Raw genomic sequence first — 15314 nt, 5'->3', positions numbered from 1 at the left:
TATAAATAAAGGTAATGATAATAACCCTAACTCCTCACAGGCTTTGGCAGGTGGAGCAGTCTTAGCTTTTCATATAAGCCATGTGAACATCTACATAATGATTTCCAGTAAGCCCATTGTATTGGTGACATGTCTGGCAGTGTGCTTTATAACCTCCATAAGCCACATGTAAGTGGATTACACAACTGGCATAGAGCTCCCTTACATACCCTGCAGAGAAATTAGTCATTCACTACCGCAAGCATCACCAAATTTGAGCAGAATGGATGCGTGTTGTATCTGTGTAGAGAAAATAATCAGATTAACGTAACTACGCCAGCAACCTATAAACATATTTATATAATATGTCAAGTATTATCTCTATAATAGTATATTAAAGTGTAGATCAAGGCTCCACAAAGTTAAATGGATGACAGATCAATTGATTATCAAATGAGCAGGTGAAGGTTTAAATTGACTGCATTTTGTCTTTGTGCAGTCGTATCTATGTGTGGCAATATGTTAATACACCAACGTGTGCTCTGTGCCTTCTTTGTCTAGAAAGACCTAATACTCAGAGATGGTTAAGAACCTCAGCTTAAGAATCACATGCTCTCTTACTGGCCTGGATTCAAATCCCACTAGAACCTCCTGTATCTTCCCTACAGGAGCCCCTCTCAGCCCTTCCGACTGCCTTTGTGTTAAAACACGCCAACGGTAACCAGAGTGCATCCACACTCCTTAAAGTAAAAAAAAAAAAAAAAAAAAGTCTATCACAGCAATTTTATAGAGTCATTAAGTTATTTTAAAATCCTCATCGTTCAGTCAGCATGTATCTGACTAATCATCCTCAAGCAAATACATCAGGCTCTAAATTATAACTCTAACAGACCCAGCACTACCATCTTTTCATGCTTTTGTTTCTGAACAGGTTTTTAAATCAGGGTTATATGTCCTTAAAATGAATGATTGTTAAAACAAACACACATTTCTGGTTTCCAATATGAAATTCTTACTGCAATGACTTTTCTTCTATCAAGGCAGTGTTTCTCTAACATATAGCTTTTGATTTCACCGAACACATGCTGAAGGAGCCTCAGAGATCAGAGAAAATGTTTTTCAGTCACGTCACATGATATAATCCCAATATTAACGACTCTGTAGTGAGGGATTTCTCTTTTTCAAGTCAGAAACATCAGGGAAAATCATATATTTCAAATGCATATAAATGCAATATCTGTGGACAAGGGAGAAGATTTCGGTATCAGAAGATTTCTGGTTTTCGTAGTCCAAGTACTATTGACCAATCATGTTTGAGCAGGCTTTGGTTGCATGCAGGTAAACAGTCCATGTGGAGAGAAAAGAGGCAGAATGTATTGACCAAAATACAGCTGATGGGTCTTAGGACCCATCGTTCAATGATTATGATTATTAGCTTATTAATCTGCCTTCATATGCAGATATCTGTTGATAGAGATTAGATGAAGTGTTGTCCCTTGCATCTCAAGTTGCAAATTTGAATGTAGATGATGCCTGGCGCTCAGGAGAAGAAGTCTTTGCCCGAATATCTGCTGGCTACGCCGGAAGCCCTAAAACTTTGTCCGTTGCTCCCAGAAGCAAAATCATTGCCTCATTGGGATCACAGATGATAGCCTGTGGAGGATTGTGTCTGTACTTTCAGTCAATAACATTCATAACATTCTCATCTATTGTTTACAATTAGCAAGTGATCTTTTTCATCAACATGCTGCTTTCCCTCTATGGACTTGAAAAAAACTTTAGAGTAGGTGAATGCTTTGTTATGTGATATTTGTGGGGGCTGAAAATAACGACTAGGTCAGTTCACTCTAAGTTCACACTGCAAAACCCAAGAATTGGACTGGCCTCAATATATTATACCAATACTTTGTTATGAAAAGTATTCATATGCAATTAAAAATGAATTATGGAGAAGACCCACTTGAGAATTTATCTTGATGGGAATGGGTTTTGCAGTTTTTAATATAACATTGAGTTAAGTGACAAGGATTAATCAGATAGTGTTTGTGTGCCACTTGCCACTCTAGATCATACTCTGATTTCTTCATACGAGACCAAGCGGACTGCTGCAAGCTGTTTCACCACATGTTGAGAAAGGCTGTCAAGGCGGTTTAAGGAGAGAGACGATTCTTATGTGGAAATGTGATTATTAGCCTGTCTGCATAATCAGGGTTTTCTCCAGCTGACCTGGAAATCTCAGGGGAAGCCAACCTTTGAACTGATATGAAATGCTCACTCATGTGTTTCAGCAATCTAGATTTTCATTACATTTTTCTTTCAGTTGCTTCACCACAGACGAGTCAGAAATAGCTCTAATGTAACTGGCAAATCTGTTCAGCTTTGCCTCAGTATGACATTGTTTGGGTGGTGTTAAAAAATTGAGTCCAGTCTCTTTTGATTCTGCTGTTGGGTTTCATTTTTCTGTGTAAAGTTCTCTCATTAATTCCAATAAATCTAGTGGTCTGGAAATCACTGCCATTGGCTCATTTAATATTTATCTCTCTGATCCTGCACAATAACAAAGATTCCATGAAAAAAATCCATTGAAGCACATCACACCAGATTTACTGTAATGTCTCAGTGTACTGCTGCTTTTTCAGTGGGGATACAAACTAATCAATGAAGTGTCTATGAATCTCATTTGTCTTTGCCAGTCTATTTTTCTGCACTGGCGCTTTTGGTCTATGTTTGAAAATATGTTGGCTGTTGTTTTCCATCCAAATCAAGTAATTTAATAGTTTTTTCTGCACCTGCAATTTGCATACTGTATGCAGGAAGAAACTGTTTACATTGCCAAATACTGACACATCATATTACATATCTAATATCTGGTTTTACTACTTGGATGCCTTTCACTTGTGATTAAGTAATGCTTTGTCCTCCCCCAAAATGTGTCTCAGTCTTCTTTTAAATTATATCAGTGACAACCTGTTACTCCCACAGTACAGTATAAAGGATTAGAAGACGACCAGAAATATTCAATTTTATTCTCTTTCAATCAATTGATGCTGCAGCCAAAAATGTAATCATTAGTAGAAACTGTAAATATTATCCTGAAAAGAGCTGATCTCCAAACAAAAGGCTACTTGTAAACAGTTTATGTGGGGCCTCATTTCTTCTCTAAAAGGATTAATTTGTAGTACTTGTTATAACAACGTGACAATCATTTGGGTAATTCGACTGTGAATTTCCTGACTTTCTCAGAAGTGATCCATTGGCATTCAAGATGTTGTGCCATGAGTGTGCTGGTGTGAGAGCTGGCACTAAAGTCAACCAGATTTAGGTTGGCATTCTTTTGACTGATCAGACCGGCTCCCCTTCGGCTTCCACAGATGTGCCTGAAGCAAAATCCAGTCAGTAGCTGTGTCTGCAGACTCTGCACGGTGTCACGACGCTGACAAAACCTATTACACCGAAAACGCGAAGTTTCAAGATTCTTTGATACTTTGACTCCCTTTCACTTCAAAATCCCTGCCCTCAGCCCCTCTCTGTCTGTTCCTGTCTGCTTCTCTCTTCTCTCTGAAGCAGAGCAAGAACTTTCTGAAAATCTGTCCATTTTTGTAGTACAGTAAATTCTATCCACTGTGACTAACACCTGTGGTCACTCAGTCCTCTGTAATTTTTGGTTAACCTCAATGAAAGCATGACAGATCAGAAAAAATGAGCTAGACATCTAATCCCCATGATTGTTAAATGCAGGATCCCACCACTCAGGCAGCGGGAGAGCTAAGTTGTGAAAGGCTCAGCAGGGATCCAGTGAAAAAATGAGAGTCTGAATGGGGTGAGACTAATTGCATCTGCAGGGGAAAAACAATGCAGTGTAGCCAGTTTCATTAATTATTTTAATGATAAGCAATTAAGCAATTCCCACAGTTGGCAGGTGTGTGTTTTCTGTGTGAACTGTAATAAGTTGATTGCCAGTTTTCAACTTAATATATCAAAATGGCATGCTTATAAATACTTACAATGCCCTTAATGACTGACTCAAATAACAAACATAATCATTGGGGTGTCTCTCACTTATTCCAGGTGGCAAACCTTCTGCGACTCTTCCAAATCCCTCAGATAAGCTACGCTTCCACCAGTGCCAAGCTTAGCGACAAGACCCGCTATGACTACTTTGCGCGCACTGTGCCCCCTGACTTCTACCAGGCCAAGGCCATGGCGGAGATCCTGCGTTACTTCAACTGGACGTACGTATCGACGGTGGCGTCTGAAGGTGACTATGGTGAGACTGGCATCGATGCCTTCCAGCAGGAGGCTCGTGCCCGGCAGATCTGCATCGCCACCTCAGCCAAGGTGAGCCGCTCCATGAGCCGCTGGAGTTATGAGAACGTGATTCGCTCCCTGCAGCAGAAGTCCAACGCCAAGGTAGTCATCCTGTTCACGCGAAGTGAAGACGCCCGTGAGCTGCTGGTGGCAGCAAACCGAATGAACGTCACCTTCACCTGGGTGGCCAGCGATGGCTGGGGAGCACAGGAGAGCGTGGTGAGAGGCAGTGAGGCTGTGGCTGACGGGGCATTCACCATTGAACTGGCTTCCTATCCGATCCCCCAATTTAATGACTACTTCACTGCCCTGCACCCGTACAACAACACCAGGAATCCTTGGTTCAGAGAGTTTTGGGAGAACCAGTTCCAATGCAGCCTCCATGATCTGAGCTGTGGGAAGCACTCACTCCGGGAAGCTCAGTTTCAGCCAGAATCTAAGATTATGTTTGTAGTGAATGCTGTCTATGCAATGGCTGCTGCCTTACATAACATGAGGCAGGCCTTATGCCCCAATTCCACAAAGGTGTGTGAAGCTCTTAAACCTGGCAATGGAAGAAAGTTTTACAGGGACTACATTCTCAAGGTCAAGTTTGAAGGTGAGTAAAATAAATCTTGATAAAGAAATACTAACAGTCTCTCAACATTTACATGATGTAAAGCAGCTTCCTTTTTTCTCATTATTCTGTCATCTGTGTAAAATCTCAATATAATATAATTTAATTTCCCCAAGTGCACTCTGCGCGTACTGTATGCTGCCAAATTAGGTTATATCAATTTAGATTCATTTTACCAATTCAAATAAAATGTTGAATTAGTGCAAGAGTAATTCTACGTGTTTATACACTGCAGCTGCAGATAAGCTCTGTAATGATTCAATTTGCAAAGACGAAACTATTTCCTCAGAGGCTCTTTCTTTTCATGCGTCTTGGCTTAAGTGTGAATACAGAGAGGATTCTTCAGTTTGAACACTGCAGATACCGATCGTGCAAACATGACTTGTTTTCTGCCTGTCTACACAAAGCTGCAATGCAAAACATGTAACAGTATTTGTATCAACACATCGACACATCACAAAAGACCCACAAATTAAAATGCTCTCAGGTTCGTAGCAAGGCTCTGTTGTCTTATCCTTTCATTTATGTAAATACTGACATTTTTATTGATGGGAGATAGAGGTGTGTCGCTGTGCTCCCATCCAGCTGTGCTTTTCTGTGTTTCAACAATTTGTGGAAAAAAACAAATACCCACAGGATTTTACTATCCAGAGACTGGATTGGATAAGAGGCCTTAAAATAGTCAATCCCTGCAGGCGCAATAACACCCTAAGGAGACAACATACAAAAACAGGTGGACCACTAACTATAAACAGTAAAAAACAATGATAGGTTGATGCAGATTTAGTGCTACTAAGAAGCTATTCAAATATTCAATAATCTATAACATAATGGCTGCTTAATAATGCTTTTACAGTAAAGTATTACATGTTTTACCACTAAATGATACAAAGAAGGAAAGGTCGATGAATCAATTACTTTTTTAATTTCATTAAATTAATTAATCAAAAATAATGGCAAATACAATATTTCAATAACTGATTAATCCTGTCAGGCATTTCTTTAAAAAAAAGACCAATTTTCCAAAATCTTTGAGAAAAAAAATTGGAAAATTATAAAAAAATAATTGCAGATTAATCAATTATGGAGATAATCACTAATCTCACCCTCTAGTACGCAGGTTTTCAGAAATCCTGCACTGCTACATCTTACTTCAATGTTAGGTGGTTAGTGGTGCCTCATTTCAGCCTTGATTTCATAAAGAAAATTAAACATTATTTCATCTAAAGTGCCATCTGTCTGGATTTCCCATTAGTGTTTAGTCCCAGAGCTTTTTCCCATTTAAGTAAATGGACTCAAACTGTGGCTCCATCATGTAAATTGACAATTTGCACCTGTGTCCCATCACAGTTTCTGTTCACTGTAGACTGTGGAAATAAAAAAGTCAGCAGAGACACATAAATAAGCAAAAAGGTAAATGAGACTCTCCTACCAGAAAAACGTGCTTTATAAGTTATCAGTTCATGGTGCACAGCCTTGTTCTTCTGAAATGTTGATTATGATTTAGTATTTGCTTTCATTTTGACAGTTTTCTTATTATAATTATACTATGCCCCTTTACCCCTTGTTTTCAAACACGCTCTTTCTTCTTGTCACCCTTAGCACCATTTCGTCCACCAGACACAGAGAATGTAGTCCGCTTTGATGCCTTTGGGGACAGCCTCGGTCGTTACAACATTTTCCACTACCACAAAGAAGGTGGACGCTATGTCTACGAAAAGGTTGGCTACTGGGCTCAGAGCCTGACCCTGAACACTAGCCTCATCCCCTGGGCTGGCCAGGTTGCACCAACCTCACAGTGCAGTGACCCCTGCAGGAAAAATGAGGTGAAGAGTATGCAGCCTGGGGATGTGTGCTGCTGGATCTGTATCCCCTGTCAGCCCTACCAGTATCTGCAGGATGAGTTCACCTGTGCTGACTGCAGCTTTGGACAGTGGCCACTGGCCAACCTGACAGGCTGTTACGATCTGCCAGAGGAGTACATCCGTTGGGAAGATGCCTGGGCCATTGGACCCGTCACCATTTCCTGTCTAGGGATGATGTGTACGCTCTTTGTCATTGGCCTCTTCCTTAAACACAATGAGACACCCGTGGTGAAGGCCAGTGGACGTGAGCTCTCCTACATTCTTCTGCTGGGAGTGTTGATGTGTTATAGCATGACCTTCATCTATATCGCCAAACCGTCCACGGCAGTTTGTACACTGCGCCGGCTGGGCTTAGGCACCTCCTTTGCTGTGTGCTACTCAGCCCTCCTGACTAAGACCAATCGCATCGCTCGGATCTTCAGCGGGGTGAAGGACGGAGCCCAGCGGCCTCGATTTATCAGCCCGGCCTCCCAGGTCGCCATCTGTGGTGCTCTGATCTCCTGTCAGCTAGTTGTGGTGGTGGTCTGGCTGCTGGTGGAGACCCCCGGAGTGAGAAAGGAAGTGAGTCCGGAGAGGAGAGACGTGGTCACCCTCAAGTGTAACAGCAAGGACTCCAGCATGCTCATGTCTCTCACCTACAACTGCATCCTCATTATCCTCTGCACGGTCTACGCCTTCAAGACACGTAAATGCCCCGAGAACTTCAACGAGGCCAAGTTCATCGGGTTCACCATGTACACCACCTGCATCATCTGGCTGGCTTTCCAGCCTATTTTCTACGTTACTGCCAGTGACTACAGGGTGAGTTAAGGTCACAGTTTTGGTTATACATGCTTCATGAGAATGAAGCAAAATTGAAATAATCACTACACGTTTCTCATAACAATGAAATGTTTCTTTATACTTTCCTTGAAATACATGCTGTGGTAATGATTTGTCTTGAATTATTTGCTCATCTGGCTTCAGGATCTTAATCTGAGCAGAATACATCCTTGCAGATAATGACTTCTTATGGGGTTGAATTTGGGTTTTATATGCAGGATATCACAAACTACTGTCAGCTAGTATTGATTCAGCAGTCAGGTCCGTCTTGCCCATGGCTCTCAGAAGTATATATTCTTGAATACTGTATTGCTTTAACTCTTCATAATTAGCAGCATACTTAAGCTTGTCAGGTGCTCTCTAAGACAAGAACTTTAACAGCCTTATTTTTACCTTCAAACATTAAATATTAATGAAGTGAAGATAAATTATAAAATATGAATGCTCAAGTCGTGGACCAGTGTAACAGTCTGACAAATATCTTACTCTTCACAACAACACCCAGTTCTAGTGGTGGTAATAACTTACGTAGTGTTTTGACAAGAAGTACCCTAGGTTTTCTAAGAACAAGACACACATACAGAGTGGTTAAGATTAACAAGTGAAATGGAGGGAAAACACACCAACTGCTTCACTTCTCCCCTAAAATAAAAAGTTATGGCAGGATGTAATTTTATCCTTCCACCCCGAGCGTTTCCATTTTACTCCATAGCTAGATAGATAGATATGTTTCAGTTTCTGAATGTGCGTGCTAAACGGACGCTGATGGTCATCTGAAGACACAGGAACATAATGAACATCAAATTGATAGAACTTCAGAGAAAGGGGTGGCCTGAGTGGGGTTTTTTATTCCTCTGGGATCTGAACAGCGAGAGAGAGACAGAAGGGAGAAATAGACAAGAGGAATCCCCTGACACAGCTTCCTCTGCAGAAACATGGAGAAGGCAGGCAAGACCATGAGGGCTTAAAGGGAACCGAGCGTCCCAGTGTGTCCCTCTGCGTAGCTATGCTGAATAGAGCGTGAAAGACTGGGATGCTGCGTCCCAGCTGTGCCCTCTGTCCTGGGACTGCAGTAAGGCTCAGAGGAACCCTTCCTCCAGGCCCTCCAGGCAACATGAGCAATTTACAGCCATCGGATACGGCCTCATCCGATAGACGCAAAACTCCCCTTTGACTGATAAATAATTACTGAGGCAACTGACTTGGCACAGTGTCCCCAGTTTTTCACAGGCAGCGACATATTACCAGTGTTCTCCTAGTTTTACACCACTTTCAAATTGTTGTCACAGTCTGATGCACATCTCCAGCTGAATAACAAATCCAGATTTGATTGTCGTCTGTCATGAAATGTTAAAGTAAACTAAATACAGTCTACTGAGCCACAAATAACACATTTGATTACCATATGAAATATTAAAGCTGTTCTGTGCACCCTGAGGGAGAGGGGTCTTCTCATATGCCATTGCTGGTCATCTTATCTCAGCAGCAAACACAACTGATTGAACAGCGACCGCTGCCAAAAGTCACAGCACTTCTATGAAAACAGTGAACGCTACAGACACTGAAAGACAGAAAAATATTTCCTGTGACTCACAACCGCTTCACGTCACATTAATGTATCAATAAAGATCAACCCTTCCTAAATCATTTTTAACCTCTGTTAATTCAAGCAATAAGTCCTGAACGAAATCAAATTACCATATTCCATATCCACACTGTGGTGCTACTTATCCATCTGGATTCTTTTGATGTGAGTTGACAAGTTTTGGATATATCGGGTGTATAGATGTCTGCTTTGACTTGAACATGATGGAACTAGATAGAACTCAGCTCAGTTTGCCAAAAATGCATTTAAAAAATTAAAAACAGCAATGTCCCTTTCCAGAAATCATGGAACAAGAGTTGAACCAGGAAGTACCCCATAGAGGAAATATAGGAATAAATCTAGCAATGCAGCCTTAGCAGAGGAAATACAGGTACAGTTGTACACTATCTTGATCAGCTGATGATACCAGAGGGAATCAGGCATGAGATTCCTTTTTATACCAAAGATATGTTCTTATTGTTTCACAACAATGCTCACTTACCTAATTCATGTGTTTTATTTCTAATTACAGTAGGCTAAAAAAAGAGTACAGACCGACATCATTCCACTTGTGAAATCTCACAAGTCACACACAGGTCTCCATCCGTGAATAACTTGTAGATTTTTCAATTCTTTCTCCGTGCCAGCCTACCACGACTGGCTTGTGGCTGGTTGATCCAATAAAGCTTTTCAATAAATGTACAGCACGAAGCCCAATAAAAGGAAAAACCTCATCTCCTCTCGGAGGTTCTCTGGAGGAATGATGCTACCTTAACGTAGCAGACATTATTTATATCAGAAGCAGCGGTGTTGTATTTGTGAAATAAAATAATACCTTCAAAGGTGGTAAAACAGAACAGAGACGGAGCAGAAACCATAGTGGCCATGCTCTACATGCTGTTCACCACACTCGAGCAGAAGACATCTGGAAATATATTACTGCAAAGGCAGATTCCTTGTCCTTTGCTCTGCCAAAGTAACATCTTGTGAATTATTAAAACCACTTAACAGGTCATTCCTATGCAGTACTGTCCCCCGTTTTATTCAAAACTATTTCTGAAGTCAGTAGAGGACATTTAGCCTCTGTGCACTTCCGTATTGCTCAGATTATTAAGTACAAACTGTCACTTTGCCTCTGTATCTTACCCCATGTCCAAATAAACAGGTCAGATATACGGGAAAAATGGTAACGTGGTAGATTCTTTTGTGCATTTACATCTCAGCCCAGGACCCGAGAATGTCGGTGTGTGTACTGTATTTCAGAGGTGGCATGAGGTGAATCTTAATGTTGAATTCATTGCACATGGCAACCTGCATTACATCTTGAAAGACAGACATAAATCCAGTGATGTAGTTGTTTTACATTACACGGTACACTATGACCTTATGTCAGTGACCACTATGGTGTAAACATATATCAAATATGTTAAGGTTAAATCATTTTCTACGGATAATTGTATCAATTACTCCCTATCATAATATCATTTATTATCAAATGATTAATACTATGCCAGTAATTAGCAAGTTTGAACTGTGAGATAGTTAGAATAATACTGATAAACATTTAATTACATATTTATTACATACTTAACATTTAAGTACGATGATTAAACATAGTTCTGCAAATAATGATTGTATTACCTGACTCTAGTCAGTTATGTCTCCGTCCAAACTAATGGCTGCTGATTTCCCACTATTATCATATTATCTTCGTTATCTTTGTTGCAGAACAGCACAGCGCAATACTTGGAGCTGAGATTATTTTAATACCAACATTAGCATTCCGGGTGATGACAGACACCTGCTGTGCCTTGTGAAAATAGGATGCACCTGCCACACACCACACGATGCTGGGCTGTATCTTGTTATCCAGAAAAAAAAACAAAAAGAAAGCTGAGAGGAGATTGGAAATGAAGGAGCAGCAGACCGATGACACATTGCAAGATGTGGGCAGGGTGAGGGGGAAAGGAGTGAGGGTTAAGCAGTTGATTGACAAGCAAATAAACAGTTCGCTTAACACCTCTGTTCAGCACCCCTAACTGATGGCGTCCTCCTTCCTCCTATGTCTCACCTGGCTTTGATTTTGAATTATGAAAGGAGGACTTTATAAGTAAGAGATTCAAAAGCCAGAAAAGAAATGATAAAGTGGATTTTTTGTACAGCAAAATGATCCTTAATCTCAATATAACACTGTCTTGTTGTTAAGAACCTTCCCCTTAGAGCCATATTGGCTCTATAGATGAATGAACATGTTTTAAATTCACAAATGTTACTGAAAATACACACATCAACACTGGAACCTGGGCTGTGGGTGAACATTAGAACTGGCACTGGTGTGAAATTAACATTGTGCCGAATTTTCTCAACATTTATCCGTAAATGTGAGTTTACTTTTCTGTTACATAAACCTCAAATCACTGAGTAATATCTGTGAAAAACACAGCAGATGCAGGAGCCAGAGCTCAAAGCCAGACTACCTATTACATAAGCATGGTTTTGTGTTTTGAGAGAGAATTTCTCACCTCTCTTTCCTCCTCCAGGTGCAGACCACCACAATGTGCATCTCCGTCAGTCTGAGTGGGTCGGTGGTGTTGGGCTGCCTCTTCGCTCCCAAGGTCCACATCATCCTGTTCCAGCCGCAGAAGAATGTCTGCAATCTCAGAGTGGCCACCACGCGCTTCAGCGTCACCACCGGCCCAGGCTCCAGTTTCTCTCAAGGTACCACCAACAAAAACGCTGGTAAAAACTCAAAACTTTATTGAATTGTGATGTTATTACATTCTTTATAAGAACTGTATCACTATATCAGGCTGCTTTTTTTCACACCTCTAGCACTGGCTATTATATCCTCTCAACTAGGCCGGCAACTCACCATTACTTTCACTGACGATTGATTATTTTTTAATCGTTTGGTCAATTAAATGTCAGAAAATAGTAAAAAATATCATTTTGTAAGTCTAATACCAAAAGATATGCAGTTTAATATGATATGAAACAGATAAAAAGCAGGAAATATCCACATTTGAGGTTGAGAACTAAATGTTATGCAATTTTTGTTGGTAAATTACTGAAACGATTAATCGATCACAAAAACAGTTGGTGATCATTTTTTTGTCAATCAACAAATCGGTTAGTCAGGTAATCTTGCAGCTCTACTCTTTACCTTTTCACAAAACATGCATGGTTCAGCTCAGGAAAACCAAAAGAGCATAACAGTTTTTCCAGTGTTCTCGAGCTACGCCTCCATTAAACAAACTCTTGAAACCAGATAAAATACAGAAGCTTTCTGTCACTTTTATAAGTCAGTAATTAGAGGACAATGGCCACCCACTGTCTCTGGATAATTAATTGAAAATGTGATATTAACACCAGATTTCATTACTTGATTATCATGCTGCTAATTTATCTAAAAGCATGGAGTAATCCCTGCTGTTTACAGTACTGCAGCTCAGTGGGCATGTGGTGTATGTTACATTCTGTGTCTGTATTGTGAAATTAAGAGTTTTTTTTATGTTTTGCAGCATCAGCCTCCAATGTTGTTCCAACAGTGTGTAACGGACGAGAGGTGGTGGACTCCACAACGTCCTCTTTGTGAAGATTAGCTGAGTTCCTTTTGCCAAACATTGTATACAGTTATATAATCACTAGTCCTGAATCAGGTGTCTCAGATATTAAGAGGTCACACAGATGATCGTCCTGACTTTGTTGTCCTCAAAGTGCTGTGAGTACAATGTCCCAATTATTTTATTTTGTTCTTTGACTCGTAGCGATTTTAAATGAGATGCCAATAAAGTCGCATACGCATAGCCCTTGTTTTTATTGAAGATTCTACTTGCAACAATGGCGTAAATTATAGTAAATCTGTTAAATGTAATATATACAAGACGTTTTTAATGTAGATTTTGGTGAACCAGTTTGTGCTTTCTTGTAATTTATGTAAATAAAATGTGTTTTTTATTAATACCGAGATGACTGATCGTCTGACTATTTCTTTACACATCATACTCAGATGCATATTATGTGTATGTAGTATATGCAGAAATGCTTTGAGATGTTGATTTTCTTACCTTGACTATAAACAATGAATTTAACCTTGCAGTCTTAGTAATCTGCACAAATTGGTTGTCACACTACACTATGATACATGTAACATGTTGCTTACACCCTTGCCTACAGCTGCAAACTGGTAAATATCTATAATATGCTTAATTAACTGCACATATACTGTTTGTCCAAATGTTTTTGAAAAAAGTACTTCTCCTCTAATTCACCCATTCACACCATTAATACACTGATGGAGACAGAGCTGCCATGCATGTTTTTGCTCTAACTCAAGGACACTTCAACGGAGGATCCAGAGATTGAACCATCAACCTCGGGATGAATAAAAAGCCACTTGTGGAAGTAGAGCAAAGCAGATACTCATTGACTATTTAAAATATATGATGATGTTAGCTGAATTAAATGTGGACTCAGTCTGGGTTTGAATTCTGGGCAGTCTAATATTAATCAGCTTCAATCTACACCATCTGCCAAGACCAAACGGTCTCTCCATGAAAATTACCAGCACAAATATCATCATCTGCTGGATTTGGGATAAAATCTACCAAAGCTGTCCCAGGAATACACACAGCAGTCATTACCCATGTGTACACAAGGAAGATGCTTTGAAAAATAGACCCATACTGTATCTGTGATTTAACACTGCCATCTTGTGTCCAAATTGTTTGATCTAATCTTGCACATTGCAATATGTAGGCAGCCCGGAGGCTTGCTGTAAATAGAGTATTTACACATGGAGGAAGTGGACAGATAATCGGAGCACTGTCTCACTTTATTAGATCTTCTCAGTGCCCATCATCAAATTACTGTTATTATATAAACCAGGTACAGCATGTACTGCAAAATCTTCTTGCTGCAATTGTAAGAACAAGTGTCAGTCGGTGTGTTAAGGTGAAGAAATAAGCCCCAGCATATTGAGGTAAATATTTAGAGACAAAATTCTGGTATGTCATATATTCTAAAAGGGAGAACACAGTGATCAAACACAGGAGACTGCAATTAAAAATTAATGCCAACAACACCACCTACTAAATGTAATATTAATTAGTAATTAGTAAAGACACACACTACTCAGCTGTACACTTATTCTACATCACACTTCTTAGAGGTGTCTTCTCTGATGATTTTGGGAATGCAGGACAGAAATCCTCCAACTTAAATGTATTATTAAAGAGGTACCATGTAGGGAGCTTAGTTTCATAATGGAATTAACAGTGTTTGTACTATGGAAGTCAAAACTAGAAGAGAAAATAAGGAGGTCATGAACATATTTTTTCCTTCTTCCTTCCTTTAAGTACTTGTAATAAACATTGCAAGGTGAAAGGTGAACTGCAGTCACCTTTTTGTTAAATTTCAAAACAGCAACATTGAACTGGGACAAGTAAATGGTGTTGTGTTTACAAATAACAGTTTAAACAAAACTTTACTGTTGTCAGTTGCTAGTAAGACTTTATTTTGCTGGTCAGATAAAGTGAATTTAAGATGTTTTTAAAAAGCAAAGCATAACTCCTCAACTGTGACCTTACTGTCGTTTAAATGTTACATATAACAAACCAGTAGTTTTTTTCATAGCCAGTTATAGTGGTGACAAGTTACAAAGAACATTTCCTCAACTACTGCACTTTCGCAATTTTGAGGCTCTCTAATTGGATGTAAAATCAAAGTAATTATGGAAGTTAAATGAATTTAGTAATGTAAAAAAGCACATTTCCCTCCGAAATGTAGTGTAAAAGTGGTAGAGTGCTCCCAATCCAAGATAACAGTGTCACAAATAGCGTATATAAGGTGACTTATCTTTACTACTTTGGTCTGATGTGTCCAAACTTGAGATTTTTGGATCAATCCACCATGTCTTTTTGGGATGCAGAAAAGGTGAGCGGATGGTTTCTACATGTGTGGTTCCCACCGTGAAGCATGGAGGAGGAGGTGTGATGGTGTGGGGAGGCTTTGCTGGTGATTTATTCAATATTCAGCATTCTGCAGCCACATGCCATCCCATCTGGTTTGCGCTTAGTGTAAACCAGATGGGATTTGTTTTTCAACAGGACAATGACCCCAAACACACCTCCAGGCTTTG

The 15314-nt window shown here is 39.9% G+C and overlaps 1 protein-coding gene across 2 annotated transcripts in view; it reads left to right on the top strand.

The window, feature by feature from the left end:
- Positions 1–13144, top strand: part of grm2a (glutamate receptor, metabotropic 2a) — a 33568-nt gene extending 20424 nt beyond the window's left edge. The window contains exons 4-7 of one of the 2 annotated variants that reach the window (XM_084349123.1): positions 4048–4885; positions 6506–7569; positions 11716–11893; positions 12697–13144. In XM_084349123.1, coding sequence (XP_084205249.1) covers positions 4048–4885; positions 6506–7569; positions 11716–11893; positions 12697–12770 — 2154 coding nt within the window. In that variant the 3' untranslated portion in view covers positions 12771–13144. Of the gene's footprint in view, positions 1–4047; positions 4886–6505; positions 7570–11715; positions 11915–12696 lie in introns of both variants that reach the window. The other variant, XM_084349122.1, reaches the window with a different exon arrangement.
- The last annotated feature ends 2170 nt before the right edge of the window (positions 13145–15314 follow it).

Source organism: Pagrus pagrus (assembly GCF_965226575.1).
Source record: "Pagrus pagrus genome assembly, chromosome: 3".
Lineage (NCBI taxonomy): Eukaryota > Metazoa > Chordata > Actinopteri > Spariformes > Sparidae > Pagrus > Pagrus pagrus.
Note: the sequence above shows the minus strand (reverse complement) of the source record. Positions and strands in the feature narration are given on the sequence as shown.